The following is a 22,642-nucleotide window of genomic DNA, read 5'->3' on the forward strand; positions in this document are numbered from 1 at the left end:
CTACTTTTTGTAGAAATGGGGGTCTTGCTATGTTGCTCAGGCTGGTCTTGCACTTCTAGGCTTAAGTGATCCTCCTGCCTTGGCCTCCCAAAGCACTTTGATTCTAGCCATGAGCCACTGCACCTGGTCTAGTTTAACTTGAAAATTCTAGGTAGGCATAAGATGCTTATGATTCTTCAATAAATACTACTAACTGTTTAAATACTACTTAATAATTATAAAATTAGATGAGGCAAACTTATTTGTGTCTTGGATAAGATAATCAAAACCTCTTAATTTTTCACTATAATTTATCTACATTATAAAATCTTTTCCCTGGAGGAAACGAATAACTTGATATACAGCAGATGCTTTCTTAGATGCTAGGAGCCATAAAAAAATAATAGCAGAAAAAAAAATGCATCCAGCCATATTCATACTCTAAGGCAAAGTCATTTGAGTATGAAATGGAAGTTAAAATTTTATAGTTTTGCATTGTCAAGGTTTTAAATTCAATTTCCTTTACTGTAACTTACTAGATAAGAGTCCAATTTACCCAAATGTTTATTCTCTGGCAGGAAAGGTTTGAATTAATCTAGGAGAAAGTCAATGATGGCATTCTTTATTTAAAAAGGAGAGCTGAAAATTTACATAAGAGAACCTAACAATTCACACATGTGAACCACCCATATCTGTTCTGTACTTTTCTCTGGTTAGCTGCCTCCTAAACTGCATGCTGGTTATAACAATTCAAAATGATTAGCTTACAGATGTTCATGTCTCCAGTCCCCTGGTTTCCACATATGTGGCTTCACTGTTTTTAAAAGGTGATTCGAAGTACTCGGCTTTAATTGTATTCGCTGATCCAGACACACAGAGGGACTCACTGGAAGTTGCAATTCTGAAAAGATTCAAGAGAGCAGAACACAGTTACTGTATTGTTTCTTTTTGGAATAGCTTTGAAAATAGAGTATGCTGTGTTAAACTGCAGGGTACATGAGAAATATGCAACCATATTTCTCCCCATTCTGAATCAAAATTAGATCCACTAAGTATGAATGCGTATTTAGAGAGGACTTTGTTTGCCATATGTTCTCTTACTACAGAGGAGGAAAACAATTGTAATAATTGATTTCATTTTCTTGCTCAGAAGGGAAGGTAGATATAATGTCTCTAACTGTCCAACACCAAGCTGATCTAACCTCCATAATGGATGCATTCTCAGTGAGGGGGTGTTGGTTGCAGGGGTAGACTTTTGTTTGTGATGAGAATATTACATAGAAAACTTAAGCTAATTTCCTGACAATACAATGCTCAGATACTAAAGTCGGTTATGCCTTGTGACCTTGGGAACCTCAACAACCGTGCTTTATTATCTTATAAAATATGAATTATTGTGTTTTAAGGTATATACAAATAAAGAACAATAATAATGATTTATTTAAGAACACTTGTATTGATATGCTTAAAACTAAAGGTATTGCATATACATGATTACAGAAATCAAATATTACAGAAAGCTATCAAATGAGCAGAAAAAGCAACCTCCAATCCACTTCCATGTAGAACCTCTTCCCACCAAAAACCAATGCTTACATAATGACTTTTAAAATCTGGATAAGCACATTGGGTCAGATGCATATGTTTCCTTAATATAAAAGTTGATGTGATTAATATAAATATCAGTGTATCTACATGAACCTATGTATGTAGGTATTTCTGTTTTTTTAATTATCCCAAAGAGATGTTATAATAATATATGTATGGCTTATTTACCTACTAACCCATCCTAGCATCCTTTCCATATCAGCATATTCAGTTATTTCATACATACCTCTTAATAGCTTAGGGTTCTTCATTAAATAAATATATATTTGATTTAGCCATTCTCTATTCTTGTGTATTTAGATTATTTTTGTAATGTTTTTCTTTTGGCATCTCAAAAGTACTGCAATGAATACTCTTATATATCTATTATGGTGTACTTTTACGAGTTTGTCTAGCGGCAAATTCTTACTGGATGTGAAATTGCCAGGTCAATGGTAAACACACCGCAAATTTGTTAGACATGACCAGATTGCCTCCCAAAATGATTGCTCCAATTTCCACTCTCTCCAACAGTATTTCAAAGTTGTTTTCTTAATTCCAGGTCACAGTTCTTTATTTTTTAATTATAGAATTTATCTAGCTCTTAAAATAGAACAAAGTCTTTAAATTATTTTCCCCTTTGTGAACATTTCATCAATATAACATAGTCTAATTTAAAACACTTCATACTCTTAAATAAAAGTCAGCAGGAGTCAAGCTGTTCAACGTATTCCCATATCTTATTATTTAGCACAGTGTGACCTTGCTCTAAAAATGATAGTTTATTTGTAAGTTTTCCCTTTTAATGAAGTTCTAATACATCATAATAAAGGGAATATTCAAACAGCTTTGGTTTTGGAGATGATGAATGAACAGCCATTAAGTTAATTTCTTTTCTTGGAAATCACAACTTTTAAAAAGTTTAAATGTTTATGTAACCATTTAAATTTGTGGTAAGAAAGTACAAGTTCTTAACTAAAATTTTACTAAATAGAATTATGTTTTCAGAGTTTATTACTAGGAAAAGTATTATTTCTCCAAAGAGCTGATTTGGAAGCTTCTTTTGCATGGTATGAGAAAAGTATAATTTACTCTGATTTCCCTTTTACCTTGCTGCCAAAAAGCACAGCACAGTTCAAGCCCAAGCACGGTTGATGTTAAAGAAGCTAGACATATTAAGTGCTTTGCCAAGGTAGTATCTCAGTGGTTTTGAGGAAATTGTCAAAAAAAAACATGTCAAAAGAATAAACAATTTTATGTCACATTTTTCTGGTTTAGCTCAAGTGAAGCCATACATGGGACTGAAGGGGCCCAACACAGGAACTGCCAAGAAGATGTCAGATTTCCACATGAATCCCTGAAACTGTCATCAGACAATGGAACTGAATATTGAGCAAAAAAACTTTACCTTTATTTTTATATTTATACATATATCAATACATTCTAGGCTTCCTATTATATTATTCCAAGCTTGGAAGTTACTTTTTATTATTCTAAAAGAAAAAAAAAAAAAACTCTATAATGAGCTGTCGCCTGACATCTAAAACTATTCTCATTTGACTTTATTATAGCCACAACTTAGAAATAAGCTAAATTCATATCTTTAAAAGCTGCAAATGCATTTTATGGAATTTTATAAATAATTGTGCAAACATTTCAGTGTCCTAGGCTACCATTTAACAGATAAAGGTATGTCTGGAGCACTATTTCTTGTTTCTTTCATCTGGTATAGCCATCAAGGGCTGTCTCAACAGTCCAGTCTAATTCATTTATTATCCCAATTCCATTCTCCATGGGCCAACCAACATACTCAAAGAGCCTAGAAATCTCCTACAAACAGTGCTCAAACTACCTTTTGTTTTTTGGAAGGGATTTGGGTGATGAGGCTGTGTGACACAGTCTTCCAAGTAGCCTATACTTGTTAACATATACTTGTTAAAAATGTTACAGTAACTTAATATGGAATACCTAGTATGAATCTTTAGGGCTTTCCTACCCCACAGTATGAGGATTGAATGGATAATAGATTAAAATGTGAAATATCATATGGTTAATAGTGCTGTACTTTCATTTACCGGCTACTCTTAGCTTATTTTAGAGAGCCCTGAAGCCTGTAACTTTGTGATCAGTAAAATTTACCCAGAGTAAAAGTGAGCAATTTGTTAGGGATGCATGAAATCTGCTTTTCAATAACTTTTAATATCTGGTTGGCTAGATACCAACTGTCTGCTTACGGGGAAGAAGTATTATGAAAATGATGATTAAACCAGAACCAGGAGATCTGAGCTTTCATTTTGGGTCTTGTCAATCAACAATTAATAGGCTTGTGACATTGTCAGAAAGCCTTCTAAAATCCAGAACGTAATTCCCATGAATCTTCTGAACTTCCCATATCACTGAACACTATACTGACTAAAATAAGCACTAAAATAAGGGCTCAGGAAATATTTGAAATATTTGTTCTAACAATGAACTTGTTTTGGAGGGTTTAGCAAATCAATGGTTACAGAACAAAAATCACATTGCAATGAATTAAAAACATTTTATTTGGTTACTTCTGTCCTTTGTATGTGGCATATGAGTATATACAACATGGTCAAATATTAAACACTAAAAAAACACTTGTACTGGCAAAGATTAGCTGCCAAATTTATATTACATTTGATTTAACGTTTTGCCTTATAGCTAATAATGAATAGGGAAGTAATAATAAAAGTATAATTATATTTCACAGATGTTTGAATATTATCTTGCATTTTCATATTAGAAAACTAGATTTAGCTAGCATTTTCTTATTTTAAAATTTTCAGTGAAGATAAAGGCCTTACTTAATAATTAGCAATTAGTTTTGAGATTAGAAGTGTAAATGAGTACCATTTATGAGTGCATTAATCGTTCCTCCTGCCTGAGGGCATTGATAAGTCTTAGAACTTAGCCTGCAGGTATAAAAGCTCTGCAAATATAAACTCAGAACTTTCACATACAGCAAATAGAAACTAATATATGCACAAACTGAAGTCATACTCAGGAAATCACTCATCAGTCAGGGCCCCAGAAGACAGCAGAGTAAAAGGAGTAACTGAAGAGACTATTAACCAAGAGACTATTAAAGAAGTGACTGTTAACAAACTCATGGGTACAGTTCAGGAAAATCAACAAGGAGTAGAGAAGCTCCCAGGGCTGACAAAATGGAAAGCTTTTGCCACGCTTAGCCCAGGGAGGAGAAGTTTCTAGAACCAGGCAAAGGCATTGTTATAGGAAAGACCATTAACAAAGACTATGGCCACAGGTAGAGGAACACAGCCACTTCCAAGCCAGGATTCAGAAGGGAAGGAGCCAGGGAACAAATATTTCCAAATTATTTCCTCCTGTGCTCAATCTCTCACTAGATGCCAGGGGATAAGGACACTCTGTGGATGCAGTCTGTAGAGGACGGCTCCCTGGAGAAGGGTGTAGAGTGAATCTGCATGGCAAATAGAGAATATTCAGCACAAACTCTACACAGTACTTGGTAAATACAAGTTTTGGCCACAGTATTCTCAGTAGCCACATGTCCTACAAACAACTCTATGTGTACACGTGTGTGTGTGTGTGTGTGTGTGTGTGTATAGAAAAAGGGAGCAATATTAGTTTTGATTTCAAATAAGAGCATTAGATGTAGCAGCAGGGGATAGCACAGGTTGAGCCACATAAAATTGCCTTTTGTTATGTAAAAATAAATCAATGACTATTGATCAAATATCAGCAATTTCATAAGGTTCAACCTATTATTTTTTTCCTATATCATGGTGATTACAGGGGGAAGAAAGAAAGAGTGACTAAACATACTACTGTGAAAAACAGTTCCAGTGGCTAGAATGTCTGTGGGTAGAAACAGTAAAAAAGGGACTTTGAAATCGCTCAATGAGTGTTTGGCTTATGCTTTGAAAAGCATAGAAGCCTAGTCTAAGTTCTGCCAGTTGCTAGAAGAGAACAAAAATCTTCAGCTCTAATCTATTTACTCTTTGTATGATGATGAGAAAGTCTGGCAGCAAGGTGACTGAAAGAATAAGTAGATGGTGTCTAAGGTCCATTGCAATCTTCAATCTCTGTGATCCTAGATGCAAAGTTATGATTTTTATGTATGCTATAAATGGCCTAATGGAGAAGATGGTAAGTGGCCAGGGTCCAAGCACCAGAGCTGAAATGCAGTCCCTCTGTGAATCTGCCATGTTCTGGTAATTGTGCGTGCTCCACAGGGTCAACCAAATACAGTTTTATTTGAGTGAGGCTCAATAAGCCTCGTGGGAATAGACTGTAGCTGAACAAGCTCCTACCCCCTAACTAGTATTTGGAGAGAATCTACCACTCTTTTACCTCTTAAGCAGTGTATAAAATGGTGGGAAAACATATTCCAAGGTAGAGTCAAGTTTACAAGCTTGATCATTCATTGGCAGTTGGAAGGGAGAGGTTATTTTGAGGGCATCAAAGGGTATTCTCAGTTCACTAGACTATAAGCTCCATGATGGCAGAGAATCTGTTTTTTGTTTTGTTTTGTTTTCTCCATTGAATGACTAGTGCCAAGCACAGCCTGGCACTTAATATAGGATCTCAGATAAATCTATACTTCATAAGTGAACTCCAATTTCTTCTTACCCAAGTAAACAGTTATGTGCAGAAATGAAAAGAGTAAGCAAGACAGCTGCTGAGCAGCTTTACTGGAGCTGTACACAGACCTAGGAAATGTGTATAACATGGGTGGGGATTGGTTTTCTCTCTCTACTACAATGTGGGGTTAGGTTGGGCCAATACTATGTATATAAGAAGAGGTTGCAACAATGGCACCAAGGCAGCCCCAGGAAGGGATCCGCAGCTCAGAGATTAACTATCTAAGGCCAAGAGGCCTAATACTGGCAAAGCCCCCTGGAACCCACAGTGAGCATGGGAAAGCATAGGAGAAAATGTCACCAGCAGACAGCCAAGAGGAAGGCTATTCCTTATGGGGACACTGAAATAGTGAAGGATTTGGGGGCCTAGGGTTCATCTGTTTTACCAAATAGCCTGAACTTGGGCCCAAGAAGACATGGGGGAAACCAATACAGACGCATATTCTGATTTGACCAGCACATTGTAAAGAGTTGCTAAATAATATTTTTCTAAAAATATTTTATAAATAATATTATAAATAACATTTATTTTAAAAATACTAATTCCCATTTATTAATAGATGCCTATTCATAAGTGTAATCATGAGTCAATCTTTGCTTTTCTAAATCCAGTCTCTTTATCTGGAAAATTAGAATATGAAAAATAGTAATAATAAGAACTTACCTCATGTGGATGCTGACAGAATTAAATATGAAGTTCCCTTAAAGTGCTTTGCACAGCATTTGATTTATATTATATGCTCAAAAAGTCTTACATAGTTACTGCTATTAAATAGTAGTTGTTTAATATATATAATATATATTATATTTAATTGTATATATGATACAATTAAATCTATATATAATAAATATGTAATTTATTATATATTTAATTGTTAAATACATTAATATTTATTTTAATGTATATTAAATATTAATATAGTTAATATTCATTTATCAATTAAATGCATTAATAATTAAATATATATTAATATTTACTATATAATGCATTAAAATATTTTAATATATTTAATATATATTATGTAAACTACTACTATTTAATAGCAGTAACTGTGTAACACTTTTTGAGCATATAATATATATAATATATAATATATAATAATATATAATATAACATATTATTTATAATTTATAATTATAATATAATATATATTATATATATTATAATTATAATAATATATAATTACATATATTAATATATAATTATATATATTAATATGTATATTAATATATATTTTTTTTTCCTGAGACAGAGTCTCTCTCTGTCACCAGGCTGGAGTGCAGTGGCACAACCTCGGCTCACTGCCACCTCTGCCTCCCAGGTTTAACCGATTCTCCTGCCTCAGCCTCCCAGGTAGCTGGGACTACATGCGTGCACCATCACATCCAGCTAATTTTTGTATTTTTAGTAGAGGCAAAGTTTCACCATGTTGGTCAGGATGGTCTCGATCTCTTGACTTGTGATCCACCCCCCTCGGTCTCCCAAAGTGCTGGGATTACATACATGAGCCACCGTGCCTGGCCAGATTTTTTTTTTTTTATGATCTAGAAATTCTGTTTCTAACTTTGGAAATTTCAAAGTTTAGCTACAGTATTATTCCTTTTGAGTTTAACACTAAGAGGTTCCTACCACTACTACTATCAGATAAAAGCTAATTCATTAAATCCTCTTACAGCATTCTTAAACATCTGGTATTTGACATTAGTCTTTTTAAAACAAGTCAAAAATAAAACACAGTATCTTTACTTATGAATGGCCTGTAAAGACACACTGTATTTTTAGTGACCTTCCTTAAATTTAGCATTGCAGTATCCCAGGAAAGCAATTCATTTCTTGTTCAGTTTCAGTTATTTAAAGGAATTCTGTATTAGGTTTCTATGGATGGAGTAAACCTAGGACTGAGTCAGTTACTGCAATATTTAAGTCTGTTCCTCCATATTTTGTTCAGAGAGAGACTTCTTTGCAAGCAGCCAACACAAATTAAAACAAAAATAGCTCATGGTCCACAGATTTATGATACCTAGACAAAACTCCGTCAACTATTTCAGACCTACACTTGAGTTTAAATAATATAATTTGGAGATTCGTATACTCTGAATACATTGATTCCTTTTTTTTGAGACAGAGTCTTGCTCTGTCATTCAGGCTGGAGTACAGTGGCATGATCTCGGCTCACTACAACATCTGCCTCTCGGGTTTAAGAGATTCCTGTGTCTCAGCATCTTGAGTAGCTGGGATTATGGCACCCACCACCACGCCTGGCTAATTTTTGTATTTTTAGTAGAGATGGGGTTTCACCATGTTGGCCAGGCTACTCTCGAACTCCTGACCTCAGGTGATCTGCCCTCCTTGGCCTCCCAAAGTACTGGGATTACAGGTGTGAGCCACCATGCCTGCCTTAAACACATCGATTCTTTAATGAATTATTACTTTTATTTTATGCAAATAGAGTTGGCCAGAACATCTTTGAGAGAATGGATACACCAAACACACAAAGGTATTATTAGTACAGAATTCTAGCCTTAAGTTAGGCAACTCATAATTCATTTATCAAGATCTGACATTATTACTACCTGTGTGACTTTGATAACAATATTTTATTCTCTATGGTTTCAGAAAATCTTTCATGTGATATTTTCATATCAGGGCACATCAAACCACAAATACAAACTGCTAGTATTTCTATACAGTACTCTTTGGTGGAAAAACAGTAACTTTCACTTTGTTATAGAAAATGAAATGCAGTCTTTGTCCCAGTGGAAGTGGAGTCACTATTTGACCATGAAAATGACCAGATCAATGACACAGCAATGTGCCGTAAAGGGGTAGTCAATGTATAAAATTTCCACCAACTAACCAATCAATCAAATGTTTATGGAGCACTCAGTAAAAGCAAGCCACGAATGCTCTTCTTTCTGTTCTTTTTCAGTGGAAGTGTCAAAGACATACAATTCTACAGAAACAATTTTCCCCATGGACTGGCGTATGTTTTGACCATGACAACATAACAACCTTGATTCTGCTCATTCTCCTCGGTTATAAAAGCCGTGTCTAGACTACTACTTCAATTTTCTTGCCCTATGATTTCGCTGCAATGACCAAACAGCATGAAAGATTGTTTTATTTCTTTATGGCAGCTTAATTTTCTTTGACGTTTTTCTGCATGAATTTTCCAGGGGAAATGCAAAATTTTTTAAAAAGAAAAATGCTTGACTACTGCAGCAAGACAAAAGGTGAGTAATTTAGTATAAATTAATGTGCATCATTAATAACAATTTAAAACACAACCTCTGAAAATATTAATACATAGAGTGAAACAAATATGATAATAGAATGGCAGCCTAAACCCACCCACTGTGAAAATAAGTTTATCACTTTATTAATAGTAAATTTTTTTCTCAGGAACATTTTCTGGAGTAACTATCAGATATTATTAAAATAATTTAAGTCAGAATAATAACTTACTAGAAATCTATAACAATGATTCCAAATTATTTATATATATATGAAAGTCAATTCTTACTTAAATGTAACGCACAAACACTAGGGGTCATTGCTCCTATTTAAATGAAACCATGCATCAATGTATCTTTTACTTAATGGCAACCTCACAGGCAAATTTAACTTTCAATTTTTACCAGGTATTTTTGGTATAATAAAATGTACACAACATTCTTGTCAATTTACCTCTACTTCTATGTTATTTAAAAGTAAACATATTATATATAAACCAAGTACATATTTAAAACATCAGGATTTTTATAATATCTAACTCTCAAAGGGAGGTCAGAATATAGACCACGGAGGGGCAAGAGCCACTGGCCAAAACGAAATCTCATGAGGGTTAGAGTTCCAAAGGCCAGAAATAGGTCAAGAACGTGGACATATGTCAGAAAAGATGTTCCGTTAGGATTACTGAACCATTTTGCCTTGAAGTTTTTTCCCTCCAGTTACTCAGTGATATGATTGGATCATGAGGGGTTGAGGTTTGGCTGAGTGACATATAACACAAGAGTTCACTCCTCATAGATGAGGACCCAGGGGCATGAGTCAGGAGCCAGGCAGAACCTGAGAAGAGTTTCAGAAATGGTGTCTCAATTCTCAGCCTTAGCTAGTTATGCCCTTCATCAGTCATGTACATCTGACTAACTTGTATCTTGCATATGACTAAAGTCTTATCCAATCAATTGAGCCAAGAGGGGAAGGGCCTTCCTATCTGAAGTGCTAAATAATTGCTGGTCTTTAAAGATGTTAATGAGATAAAGTTTCAAATTATTTTTTTGCCTATTTTTGTCCAGATTTTAACCTTTGACGTTAACCTGTTTCTTTTTCAGGTAGAATTTAAGCCACGACTTTACATTCAAATGACTATTTCTATAAGGATATCCTTCCAAGTTTTCTGTAACCATCTCTTGTCATTTGTGCTAGCAAGATGCTTTTACCATATATATGAATATACATATGTATGAATTATTTTTCACAAATTTAACATACAGTAACTCAGGCTTCAGGGTTTTGACATCACCACGTTGTGTCAATTACCACCACTTGTTTGCATGGCCCTGTATAGCAATCCTAGACTGGAACTTCCTGTTTTAAACTGCTAAATAGATGCCTTTAGAATAGGTGGATGGTGGATAAGAAGTCATTTAAATCTTGCTATTTCTTACAAAATATACTAAAGTATCTTAGAGAAAACAATTTTGTGCCACTCAATAATGTCACAGTCATTTTCAGCAAATTAGGGATGTGTAGTCCTTGCTTTAAAAATCCTGTGAGCTTGAACTCTTTGTCATATTTTGGCTGTGCAGACCCAGCCAATGGAAGCTGAATTTAAAAGCTCGAAGTGTAAGTAGTAGAGAGAATTCAAGCTAGCTTTAAGTCAAAATGGGAAATTATTGGATAACGGTAAAAAAAAAAAAGGTCAAAATACAGATCCCCCTCTTCCTTCCCCTTTAAGAAAGAAGGATACAGGCTAATTTGGGAACTAAGTCTTTATTATGTTGTTTGAAGTAATGGGAAATAATAAACTGATTTATTAATCTATATCAGTTTGTTGGAGAGAGAAGAGCAGACAAAGAGACCAATGAAGAGAGATGCTGGGTGGGTTAGTGTTTTGGTGAGCTAGAGGGAGTTGCTTAGGAGAAGAGGGTTGTAAAAACTTAATTTGGCAGACATTTTATGCATAGAGGATGGCTAATTCCCCTTTTGCTGTCTTTTTGTTTGCACTCTACCTCCCCCCATCAAAAAAAAAAAAACTATATTAAAATTTCCAACTCCTATTCAAGACTTTGGGAATCAGATCTGTTGGTGGGTAGAGAGGAGATTTGCTGTTTTAATTTGTTTATTTATTTACTTGCTTAACACAACATAATGCTAACTCTCTAAGGGGTGATTTCTGCCTAGGTCCCCTGCTATGCCTGGCTTAAGCCCTTGTGGCTGGGGTCAGGTTCCCTTGCCTATGTTGGCCTCTTGGGCCAGGCAGTGAAGAGTGGTGGTCATTGGTAGCAAAGCAAAATCAGATTTAGAGAAAAAGTGCATGAAGTTTCTATCAGGAGAGAGGGTAAACTCAAGAGCGTTCATTCAATTTCATGGATCTGGGGTGAAAAGAGGCAAAAGTTCATGGCCACCATTATCCATCAAATGTTTTGCAATTCAGGTTTTCAGCACTGTGCTTCAAAACCACTCACCTCATTTCCAACTTGCAGTGACTGCCACTTTCTTGGAAAATGCTGCTGTTTACTCAGCATTTTCTTCTATACCTGAATCTGGCTTTTCCCACCCAAATCACTGTAAAAATTTACAGTATCAACTAGTCCCAGGAGCTTGAGCTGACATTTGGGCACATGTCTCTGACTAGATACTTTCAAAATCAACATAAGACTCAAGATTTTTTTTTGTTTTCTTTCCAGTTTTGCTTTCCCTGTTGTGCCATAGTCTACATAATTGAGGGCTTTTTTATCGACAAATAGCTTAAAATGTTGTTTCAATGGCTTTTAAACAACAACATACCCTATTAAAATCTGTCCATTAGGTAAGGTTTCCCTTAATTAAAAATTCCGAGTATACATTTCTCATTTTGCTCTTGGCACAACACGTGTGTAGATTTACCAATAAATCACATAATTGGAAACATTTAGGTATCTTTTTGTGCGTGGTAGCTTTGCTTTTTATAGCCTGCTATGAATGCAGTTGAAAGTCCTTTCCCTTAAATGACACAAAACTGTTCTAAAATTGGCTGTTGGACTGACCTACACGAGACTGAGGGAAGGAATCTAGAAACAGAAACATTACAAAACACTGAACTGAAGAAGACAGATGAAGCATTCCCTTTCTACTCAACCATGTCATCTTCCTCCCTTTCTTCTTAATTCTGTATTTGGATTCAAAGTAAACCTTCCTGCTTCTGTGATATTTGAATCACAAGGATATAAATAGTTATGGCTTTATATTTGAAGGATAAATACAGCTCTGTATCCAAACTCTGTTCAGGAGAAAAATTTTAGGTTCAGATGGGACGTTGTTAAAACCTAGGAATCCTAAACACACCATCGCAAGTCCCAAAATAGGAAGAGGCAGAACATACATCTGTTTTTTGTTGTTGTTCTTTTAAACCTTATCATCAATGAGAGATGACAAAATAATATTTGGTTATTATTTATCAGTGTAGTGCAGTTTTAGTGTGAAACTAATCCATGTTCAATGAGAAGTCTGCTGTGTCTGCCCTTGACTGGCAGAACTGTGAGTGAGGGTTAAGAGTAAGGAATCTCTCCTAAAGGAAAAAGAGGTAGATGGCAAGAGAAGCCCAAAGAGACCAGATTGACAAAAGAGAAAGGCACCTTTTTGTATGCTGTTCTTGTATTCCATCGGCTCCACTTCCACTCCAGGTTTTAGGTCAAAAGCTAAAACAATACTAAAACATTTTTTTCAAGTTATCTGTGAGAGGTTGAGACTATAATATTACATACAATAGAAAAAATAATAAAATAAAGAAGGATTTTGCCTACTGAAGTGAAAAAATCCAATTTATTTTTGACTTATTCAGGCTTTGGAAAACACAAAGGGATGGCAGGCGCTGGGCAGAACAGTGATTGGTACAATGGGATGTGCACCAGCAGTTTCAGTTTTAGCAGCAGCAGGAGGAGAAGCAGGTACAGCATGAATCTCAGTATCCCTGATCCTGGACATGGCACCTCAGCACAGACACAGGCAGCTGCAGCAGCAGGACCTATGCCACATTGAGTCAGGGGCAGAGTGCCTTTGTGGGCATGAGCAGTGATGTACAGCAGCAGCAGATGGCCACAGGGGACTCCGGCAGAAGTGGAGTAAACGGTGAATAGTTGTAACAAGTATGAGAGGATCATACTTGTGAATACATAGGAAATGCCCTCTGAGACACAGGGAGCATTTGGGGTCATCACAATGATGAGCAATGCTACTTAAATTTAGTGGATTAAGGCCACGAATAGATTTGTGCCTTGTGCACAAATAAGGAATGCACTGGTAAGTAAAAAGTCTAACATCTGTTTAAATGGTCAGGCATTTCTCATACCACAACAGCTGTTACTATGCTGAATATCACCCTGTGCAATAACACATTATCTCTTGTCCCACATCACTTTTGAATGTCTCAGTGGATACTGACGTGGATGAAAAGCCTTACTCATTTTAATCAGTTTTATTATACGCTGAATTTTGCAGAAATGAAATTCCATGGCCAAGCAAAAGGAATACTACGCTTTGCTTTATTTGTAGCTTTCTTAAGAGTTGTTTCCATTTTGGAAAGGCACATCACTGATAGCAATGTGAGCTATGGAATCTTAGTTAACCACACCAATTTGAATTTGTAGCTGTCACATTCAGGGTTACTCTAAAGAGTGGAAGCATCTGACTATTTCATTACATCCTGTGGTGTCATCATGCATAAACATTTACATATTGAAATCCATGTTGTTATATTACAGATTACTTTCACCTTAATTTTCCTGTACAATATAGTTAAGATATTATATTGGTTTGTTAAAATTATGTGGATAGGTGAGTTATAGATATTTCATTCTGGAGCAACCTGGTGTCAATAAATACATATCTATTATCAAAAGAGAATTCGGGGTCTGATAGGAATAGAGAATTGCTTTATGATGACTCAGTAGTGGTTAGTAACAGGATGTTAAGGGGAAGGGGCCTGAAAATAGCAAATGTAGGCAGAGGCAAAGAAATATTTTTGTAATGATTTTAGAATCCAAGTTCTATTTCCAGGTTAGCGAGTCTTAAAAACATGGGTCTCACCAAACTAGATTAAAGTTGTAGGTACTAATTATAAACTAATGGGCCTGGAGATACTTATTGAAAGAACAATCATAATACTCAGCATTTGTGAGGTGCTCACTCTGTGAATTGTTCCAAGTATCTGAAATGTATGAACTCATTCTGTCCTCTTAGCAACCCTAGGAGACAGAGTCCTGATCATCCCAACATTGCCGACAGAAGGCTGAAGCACAGACTGTGGTCATACCACCCTGAATGTGCTCGAATCGTCTGATCTTGGGAGCCAAGCAGGACCGGGGCTGGTTAGTACTTAGAGAGGAGAAAACTGAAGCACAGAGAAGGTACAACTTGCCCAAGAACACTGTGTTATCAAGTGGTCAGGACAGGATTTACACATATGCAGCCTGGCTCCACCTGTACCTCCCCACTATCCTCCAGAACCTGTGCAATCAGGTCAAAGCAATTACTCATTCTGAAAACTGTTTTCAAGAACCATTAATTCCACAGACATCATATATTTCCCATAAAACATAATTTGGCTCTACCTGTATCCATTAATTAACATTCCCAGATTGGTACTATACAAACCAGTTTGGCAGCACAGTCAGTGAATTCTAAAGACCTCCCTCCCAAGAAGACCAGAAGAACAGCTTCCAAAAGCCAGGACAACGAATTCTTGGCCCTTCCAAGTGTCCCAAGGGGGAGGAGGTCACTATTATTTTGGAGGCCCAGACCTAATGCTGGTGTCTACACCCATATCTAACTCATCACGAATCCCAGGCATAAGACTGCCCTGTGAGGTTTGCATTGGTAAATTTTCTATGCTGCAGATGGTCTGAAGAGCTGAGTCTGGCATAGGCACTTCAGAAAAGGGGTAACAGAATAAAGGGTAAGGAGGACCCTCAAGAAGGAGTGTGCCAGTGAGAGCTGAGGACTGGAGCTCCTGACTCTTCCAGGACTGGTCAGTCCCATCTGTTGTTGAGTGTCCTATAAAAACACTAAGACAAAGCAAGACAAAGACAGACAATGTTTTGCCTTCAGCAAATTCATTTAACTTCTGCTTATGCATAAATATAATTATAAATAAGAAATTTAAAGGATCATTTTAGTTGATGAAAGAATAGTAATAGAGTAGGTCAATTCAGTTTCTCATTAGGCCTAGCTGTAACAATTTTCTTTAAATAGCTCCTTTCTTATTTTCTTATTTATAAGACAGACTTAAAATGCAGTATAGTGGTTCAAGTTTATCATAAAGGTATAGCACAGTACTTTACTATGGATATGTTGCTTTATAGCTGTGTAGCCCACAGGTTCTTGAAGCCTTCATTTACTCATCTAAAAAAGGCATGAACATATCTATCCTACAGATGATTATCCTACAGATGGTTAAAAGAAGGAAGTATAAAAAGTACCTGACATAGTGTCTGACATGTAAGTTAAAAAATTAATGTCATCTCCTGCTATTATTTTAGGGTAATCTATCTATAAAATAATTCTGCAGCATAAAATCATAAAACCCACCATAATAATCTATAAAACAAACAAAAAACAAGTACTAATTATGTTTTTTGACTATCTACAACCTCTATGTTGTACTTACTTGCCTATTTCTTTCTAAATCAGAATGCCTCAAAAAAGCGCATTATATATTCTTGTGACAGCTTTATGTTGAAGTAGAAAACAGAAAACCTCATTCAATTTCTTCCTACAAATCAATCCATGGATACCCAGAGTAATATAGACATAATCTCTTAGATATTATTTTCATAGATTCATACTACCTATTCTTTTATAAAACATTTTTATAACAACCCCATAAGAAAAGAATGGCCAGTTTAGTTTTTCCATTTTACAAGTCTAGAAAAGAAGCCCAAATGGACCACGGACTTTTCCCAGAGTCACGTAACTGTATTTAGCAGCTAGGTGGAACTGGAATTAGGTTGCCGCAGGCCTGGGCCATAGGATTCCTGATTTCTGCCATCACTGTAAATTCTTATCAGAACATACATGCATACATTCTCACAGATGCTCAGAAACAGGTGAGGCAAAATGAGCCATGAAAACACCCTCTCAGCTAATGTGGAAGAATTACCTGCTACAAAGGGTTAAAAGAAGGAAGTGTATAAAGTGACTGACATGGTGTTTGACATTGATAAGCTAAACAAATTAATGTTATCTCTTGTTATTATTTTAGGGTAACATCTATAAAATAATCCTGCAGCATAAATTATAAAGTCCACCATAGTTATCTATAAAACAAGCTAAAAGAGAGTACTAATTATGCTTGTTTACTGTACTCCATCTCTAAGTTGCACTTACTTGCCTATTTTTCTAAGTCAGAGTGCCTCCTTTTGGGCATAAGTTGGCCTTCTCAAATGCAACACATTTGCTTGTGAAATGAGTAACCACACTGGGGTTGCACTGCTGCTCTAACTCTATTATGTTAATGAAAGTGACGCAGAAGATAAAGTTCCGTATTTTACCATTAGATGGTGCTAAAAGAAGTTGAAAGAAAATGGCCTTAAAAGTTATTGATGCAATGAATCACAGGATTTGAATGGGGTTTTCTACATAATAGAGTTCATGCTTCTCCCCAGACAGGAGCACACCCAACCCATCAAAGAGCAAAACATCTTACACAGCTACTCCATTTATTCAGTTAATTACACTTCTGCCAAGATATGCTCCTTCCTAACCACAACTTCAAATGCAAATGAAAGCTTCTAAGATTCTATTAAGGAAAATGAATGTAATGCACTTTGTTTATAGTTTGCTGCAACTCTCACTTTGGGTCTTAATAAATATATTTTCAACAGGATGTATCAGATTGGAAGAGACTAAACGCCTGTTACAATGCATTGATCCTAATAATATTAATTATTATCGTTTAAATGAAAAGTAAGTTTAAGAGACTAGTCATAATGGGCATCGCCTTTCCATGAATAACATGTTGTATAGCATACAATTTATGGAGGTTTGTGCATTTCAGCTAATGCATCACTTTAGTGGGCTTTTATTTTCTAATATTGGTGATACGTTACAAATCAAAAGTCAGTGCACAGCCCTGGACTTCTGTGAGAATAAATGAAAACAGCCTTGAGCACTGCAAACTTGCTAACACTGTTTTTCTTTTATAACACTTGTAAGTTTCTTGTTGTTCAGTATCTATATCTACTACCAGAAGGAGACTGAAAGAGTGATTGTCTTGAAGTTCAACATATGATATCCCCCAGCACCAAACTCTTTCTCTCCCTTTCAATCTCTTTCTCTCTGGGTATATGTATGTGTGTATGTGTGTGTAAAATGGACAGATTTTTAAAATGCATAAATGAATAATAAAAATTACAATATAGTATAGTTCTCTTTCACTTACTGGGTTTATTCACAAAGCAGGTATGTACATTTTAGGGTAAATTTTTACCACCTCTGCAGCTAAATCCTGGAACTTGATTGTGCTCTACACTCTTAACCTGGTTCTTGTAATCCCCAGGCAGAGCCCCTGATGGCTTCAAAATAAAGTTTTACCACTTCTGCAAAAAAGTTCTCATCTATTTTGAAGCAAGCAGTGTGTTTTAGACATCTGATTCAGATTTCAAATAAACTCCTAATATTTATGTTGCAAACATAGCAGCTCAGGAAGAATTTATATGGGATAATCATATCACAATCACTGGGCAGTGTATTTGTTGAGGAAGATGCAAACAACTGCAGCATACTTTATTTTATAATATACTTTATTTTCACAGACTATATGCTGAGACATGGAATATGTCTACACATAACTAAGAATAAACTATTGATTAATAAACTCAGGCTAGATGAACAGGATAACCAAATCTGCAAAGTAAAAATATGGTATACTCAGTGTTTATTATGTAATGCAAAATAAATCCAGTATCAATTGCTTCAAGTTTGCTTGTTAGCAAGCTATTTTGGTATTACACAGACACAATGCTAAGCATCTGTGTTTACCATCTACATGAGCAAATGGGCCTGCTGGAGAGATTTAAATCACAAAAGTGAGTATCTTTCTTTTTACTTCTTCCTTTTTGGTCTATTGAAAATCAGAATTAATTGTCAGAATCCTACAAATTATCAATATGCTACCCAATGTTGCCCATAATATCTAGTGGCATGTGGCATAAGATGACAAACTCTCTAAGTAAAATAGATAAATATCTATACAGAACAACATAGGTATAGAAGTCACAAACCAGAAATGTAAAAATTTACCAAATCAGTTCAGCACTGGGGGCTTTGAAGTTTACTATACCAAAAAGCAGAGAGATTATTCAGCTTTCTCAGTCAGTCAGTCTTTTGTACAACTTCAGAGATGCCAGCAAACTGGTAAATGTTTTCTAGAAAATGGACTTTTAAACTGGCCTTATGCCAAATACAAAGCTATGAGCAACATAGGAGCAAGAGACATCTTTGGCTCAGTGAGCTTGATGCTGCTTTTGCAAGTCAAAGAACCAAGCATGCACAGATAGGCAATTCTACATATAGACCAGCAGACGGGCACTTGGGTAGCCACTGGGCAATATCAGAGTTCTTGGTGCTGAAAGGAAGAAAAGATTAGTATTTCCTTACTTTAAAATGATTCTGAAGAGACTACATCTGCCTAAGAATTCCATGGGCTTTACCATAAGCAGTCAACAAACATGTATCAAACGCCTCTACTAATACACATCTGTTGATTTTGTCTAGAATCTCTTTCTTCTTTGGGGATCTGTTCTCCCCTTTCCGTGTGATATCATGAATCTGCCACTCACAGTCTCCCGTCTTCTCCACCCATCCCTGGCTGCTATGAGCTGAACTGTGTTCCTCCCCCATATTTATATGTTGAAGTCCTAACCTCCAGTACCTGGGAATATTGCTGTATCTGAAGTTAAGGCCTTTAAAGAGGTAATTAAGATGAAGTGAAGTCACTTGGGTATGCCCTAATCCAATATGGCTGATGTCCTGAGGAGAATAGGACACAGGCATAGGCTTGCACATAAAGAAAAGGACATATGAGAATATCACAAGAAGGTGGTCATCCACAAGTCAGAGACCCCAGAAGAAAGCAGCTCTGCTGACACCTCATCTTAGACTTCCAGCCTCCAGAACTGTGGAAACAAAATTTACTTAGTTTAAGCCACCTAGTCTGTGGTATTCGTGATGGCAGCCCTAGCAAACTAATATACTACCCACGGGAGCAAGCTCAGCCCAGTCACTCACAGGAGATATTCTCCTGGTCACAGTGTTTAGCAGGGTTGGCTGATGACACATGTTGGTCTCCCAATTTGGAGGTGAAAGAGAGTTGGCTGCATTTCTGAACTGGGAGTACCTGGCAGCCATCTTCCCTATCATGTGGAGAAAGTCAATCTGCAGAAAGAGAGAATGAGGCCAACATACAGAAGTAGTGAGGATACATGCAATTCAAGCATAAAATATCAGGGTTTCAACTAGTATGTCAATAATAGAAGTCTTTTTTTTTTTTTTTTTTTTTGAGACAAGATCTCATTATGTTGGCCAAGCTAGTCTGGAACTCCTGGCCTCAAGCAGTCATCCTGCCTCAGCCTCCCCAGTAGGTAGGATTACAAGTACATGCTACTGCCACACCTGGCTAGAAGAGTCATTTATTTCAAAACTAAGAAATGTTCCACAAAAATGTAATGCTTCAGTAAGAATTAAAAAACAAATCATAAAGTAGTATGAAGAAAAAGTAAGAAGCAAAAAACAAATCATAAAGCACTAAACAAAAGAGTACAAAAAAAAAAAACTAAGTGAGGATGGCAAATTTTAATTACTTCTGAGGATACTGTATACCTGAAAGTGAGGTGGAAAAACTACTTTAAAAATAATAATTTGATTACATAAAAATTTTAAACCTATGTGAGCCTAGAAATACCATAACCCAAGGTAAAAGACATGCATATATTTACATTTAAAAATGATTAATATATGGGCCGGGCGCGGTGGCTCACGCCTGTAATCCCAGCACTTTGGGAGGCCGAGGCGGGTGGATCACGAGGTCAAGAGATCGAGACCATCCTTGTCAACATTGTGAAACCCCATCTCTACTAAAGATACAAAAAATTAGCTGGGCACGGTGGCGCGTGCCTGTAATCCCAGCTACTCAGGAGGCTGAGGCAGGAGAATTGCCCGAAACCAGGAGGCGGAGGTTCCGGTGAGCCGAGATCGCGCCATTGCACTCCAGCCTGGGTAACAAGAGCGAAACTCTGTCTCAAAAAAAAAAAATGATTAATATGTTTGCAAATATGTAAGCGTATCTATTTTAAAATAAAGCATGTTGTTAATATACATTTTAAATACATATTGTATAAATAGCAAAATATATAAAATATATTAATACATATATATATATATATATATAATGCATACATTATTGAGCTTACTTCCCTATTATTTTTAACACAACAATATGGTTGGAACATTTTTATAATATTAAATGTAGATATCCATCATTATAATATCTTCACAGTTTCCCACTGATAAATGTGCAATAATTTGTTCACACTTGAATTATGTAGCATTCTAGTATGTAAAAATTGCACATGAATGGGAAAGGTATGTAATTTTACTAAATTTATTTTTTTGCTTTCTTTTTGCTCCTCTGTATTTTCTATTCTTTTCATAAGGAATGTGTCTTGCTGTTTAATAAAAGCATAATTAAAGTGAAAGCTGAAAGGAAAAAAATGCATGTTCAATCATTTTTAAAATTTGACTTCCATTTTCATTAACTTTCTGCTCATGGATGGCCAGAAACCTAAACAGGATACAGGAAGGAAAAAGAAGAACATTTCTACTAAGTTTCATTCTTGATAAATAGAGAGACTCACAAAAAAGTGGGGGTGGAAAATATACTCACCCCTACTGACTGCTGTTAACTCAATCTATTCTAGAGTTCCTTAGCTGGAGTCATTATTTTCAGACTGAACTCTCCCAAATTTCATGGGAAATGGGTGGTGTCAAGGAGGAGTCTTCAGGAGCCATCAGGAGGAAGGGAAAAAAAGGGCAAAGGGGAGGATAAAGGTAAAAGAGGATCCTACCCTTTATCATAGTCATTCTATTTCTTTGTTGGTCATATGGGACTCCTGAGTATTTTTTTTTTTAAGTTTAGATCTTTAAAAAAATCCACCAATATTTGCTGTGATCTAGATCAATGTTCTTTCTGATTTAGGTTTTTCTGGCTATATATCACACGCCCTCACTTTTTCTTTACAAGATCCATGGAGAAGAAAAGCTAAAGCTTGATAGTCAGCAAGAAATAGCAGATTTATTCCCTTTTCCCTGAATACAGAACCATTAGAATGAAGACACTGCTGAGAGAACCAATCTATAAGAAGTACTAAAACATCACTGGATAAAAAGAGAGAAAAAACTCTCACCACTGTCTTTATATTCCATCCTCTGGCAGTCAGCACTCAGCTTCTCCTCAAATGAAAGGTGAACAAATACTTAAAGACTTAGGTTGAAATGTACAAAACTATGAGTCTGCCTGAAAAAAAATACTTGTTTATCTCTAGATCACATGCATAAGGATCAACCAACCATGTGAGAAAGGGTCAAACCTGTCCTTTTAGATAGGAGTAACAGTCTTTTGGCTACAATGATAACCACCCAGAAATTGATCCTATATTATGAAATGCATTGCTATCTTTCTACCTAGTTTATGGATAATATTACAACCAGCTCTCTAGTTCTTTCACACATGTAGACAGCTTATTATTTAAAATGGGTACTTATGTCTTGCAGGAGTGAGGAATTGTATTTTTGACTTCTTCTACTCTTGTTCTCTGCCCCATAGCATCAGCTCAATATTGAGTTCATAATGTATAAGTAGAGAAATCAGTCCAGGCATTGCCAAAACTCTCTGATGATTGGCAGGGCTCCCCTTCCATAACTCTGACCCCCATCATTAGCATGTTTCATTCAAAATTATTAGAGTGACTATTATATATTAGGGACTATGACCATGTACTGAATTTGAGAAGTGAAAAAATAAAGTCCCACCCTCAGGGCCTCTCAGTCTTTGTGGGGAGACAAACACATACACAAATACAGCTGACTCTTGAATAACATGGGTTTGAACTGTGTGGGTCCACTAATATGCAGACTGTTTTTTCAATAAATAGATTGGGAAAAATTTTGGAAA

General features: G+C 35.9%; 1 protein-coding gene across 6 annotated transcripts in view; it reads right to left on the minus strand.

The window, feature by feature from the left end:
- Positions 1–22,642, minus strand: part of CPED1 (cadherin like and PC-esterase domain containing 1) — a 313,055-nt gene that overhangs the window by 198,178 nt on the left and 92,235 nt on the right. For 5 of the 6 annotated variants that reach the window (XR_010341759.1, XM_064373989.1, XM_012474072.2 and 2 more), the window contains one exon: positions 748–880. Coding sequence is in view for 5 of the 6 variants with exons in the window: in XM_064373989.1 (XP_064230059.1) it covers positions 748–880 (133 nt within the window). In the remaining variant the exon portion in view is untranslated. Of the gene's footprint in view, positions 1–747; positions 881–21,875; positions 21,969–22,642 lie in introns of those variants that run through there. The other variant, XM_064374004.1, reaches the window with a different exon arrangement.

Source organism: Aotus nancymaae, unplaced genomic scaffold (genome assembly GCF_030222135.1).
Source record: "Aotus nancymaae isolate 86718 unplaced genomic scaffold, 86718_ANA_hifiasm-v0.15.2.pri h1tg000002l, whole genome shotgun sequence".
NCBI lineage: Eukaryota > Metazoa > Chordata > Mammalia > Primates > Aotidae > Aotus > Aotus nancymaae.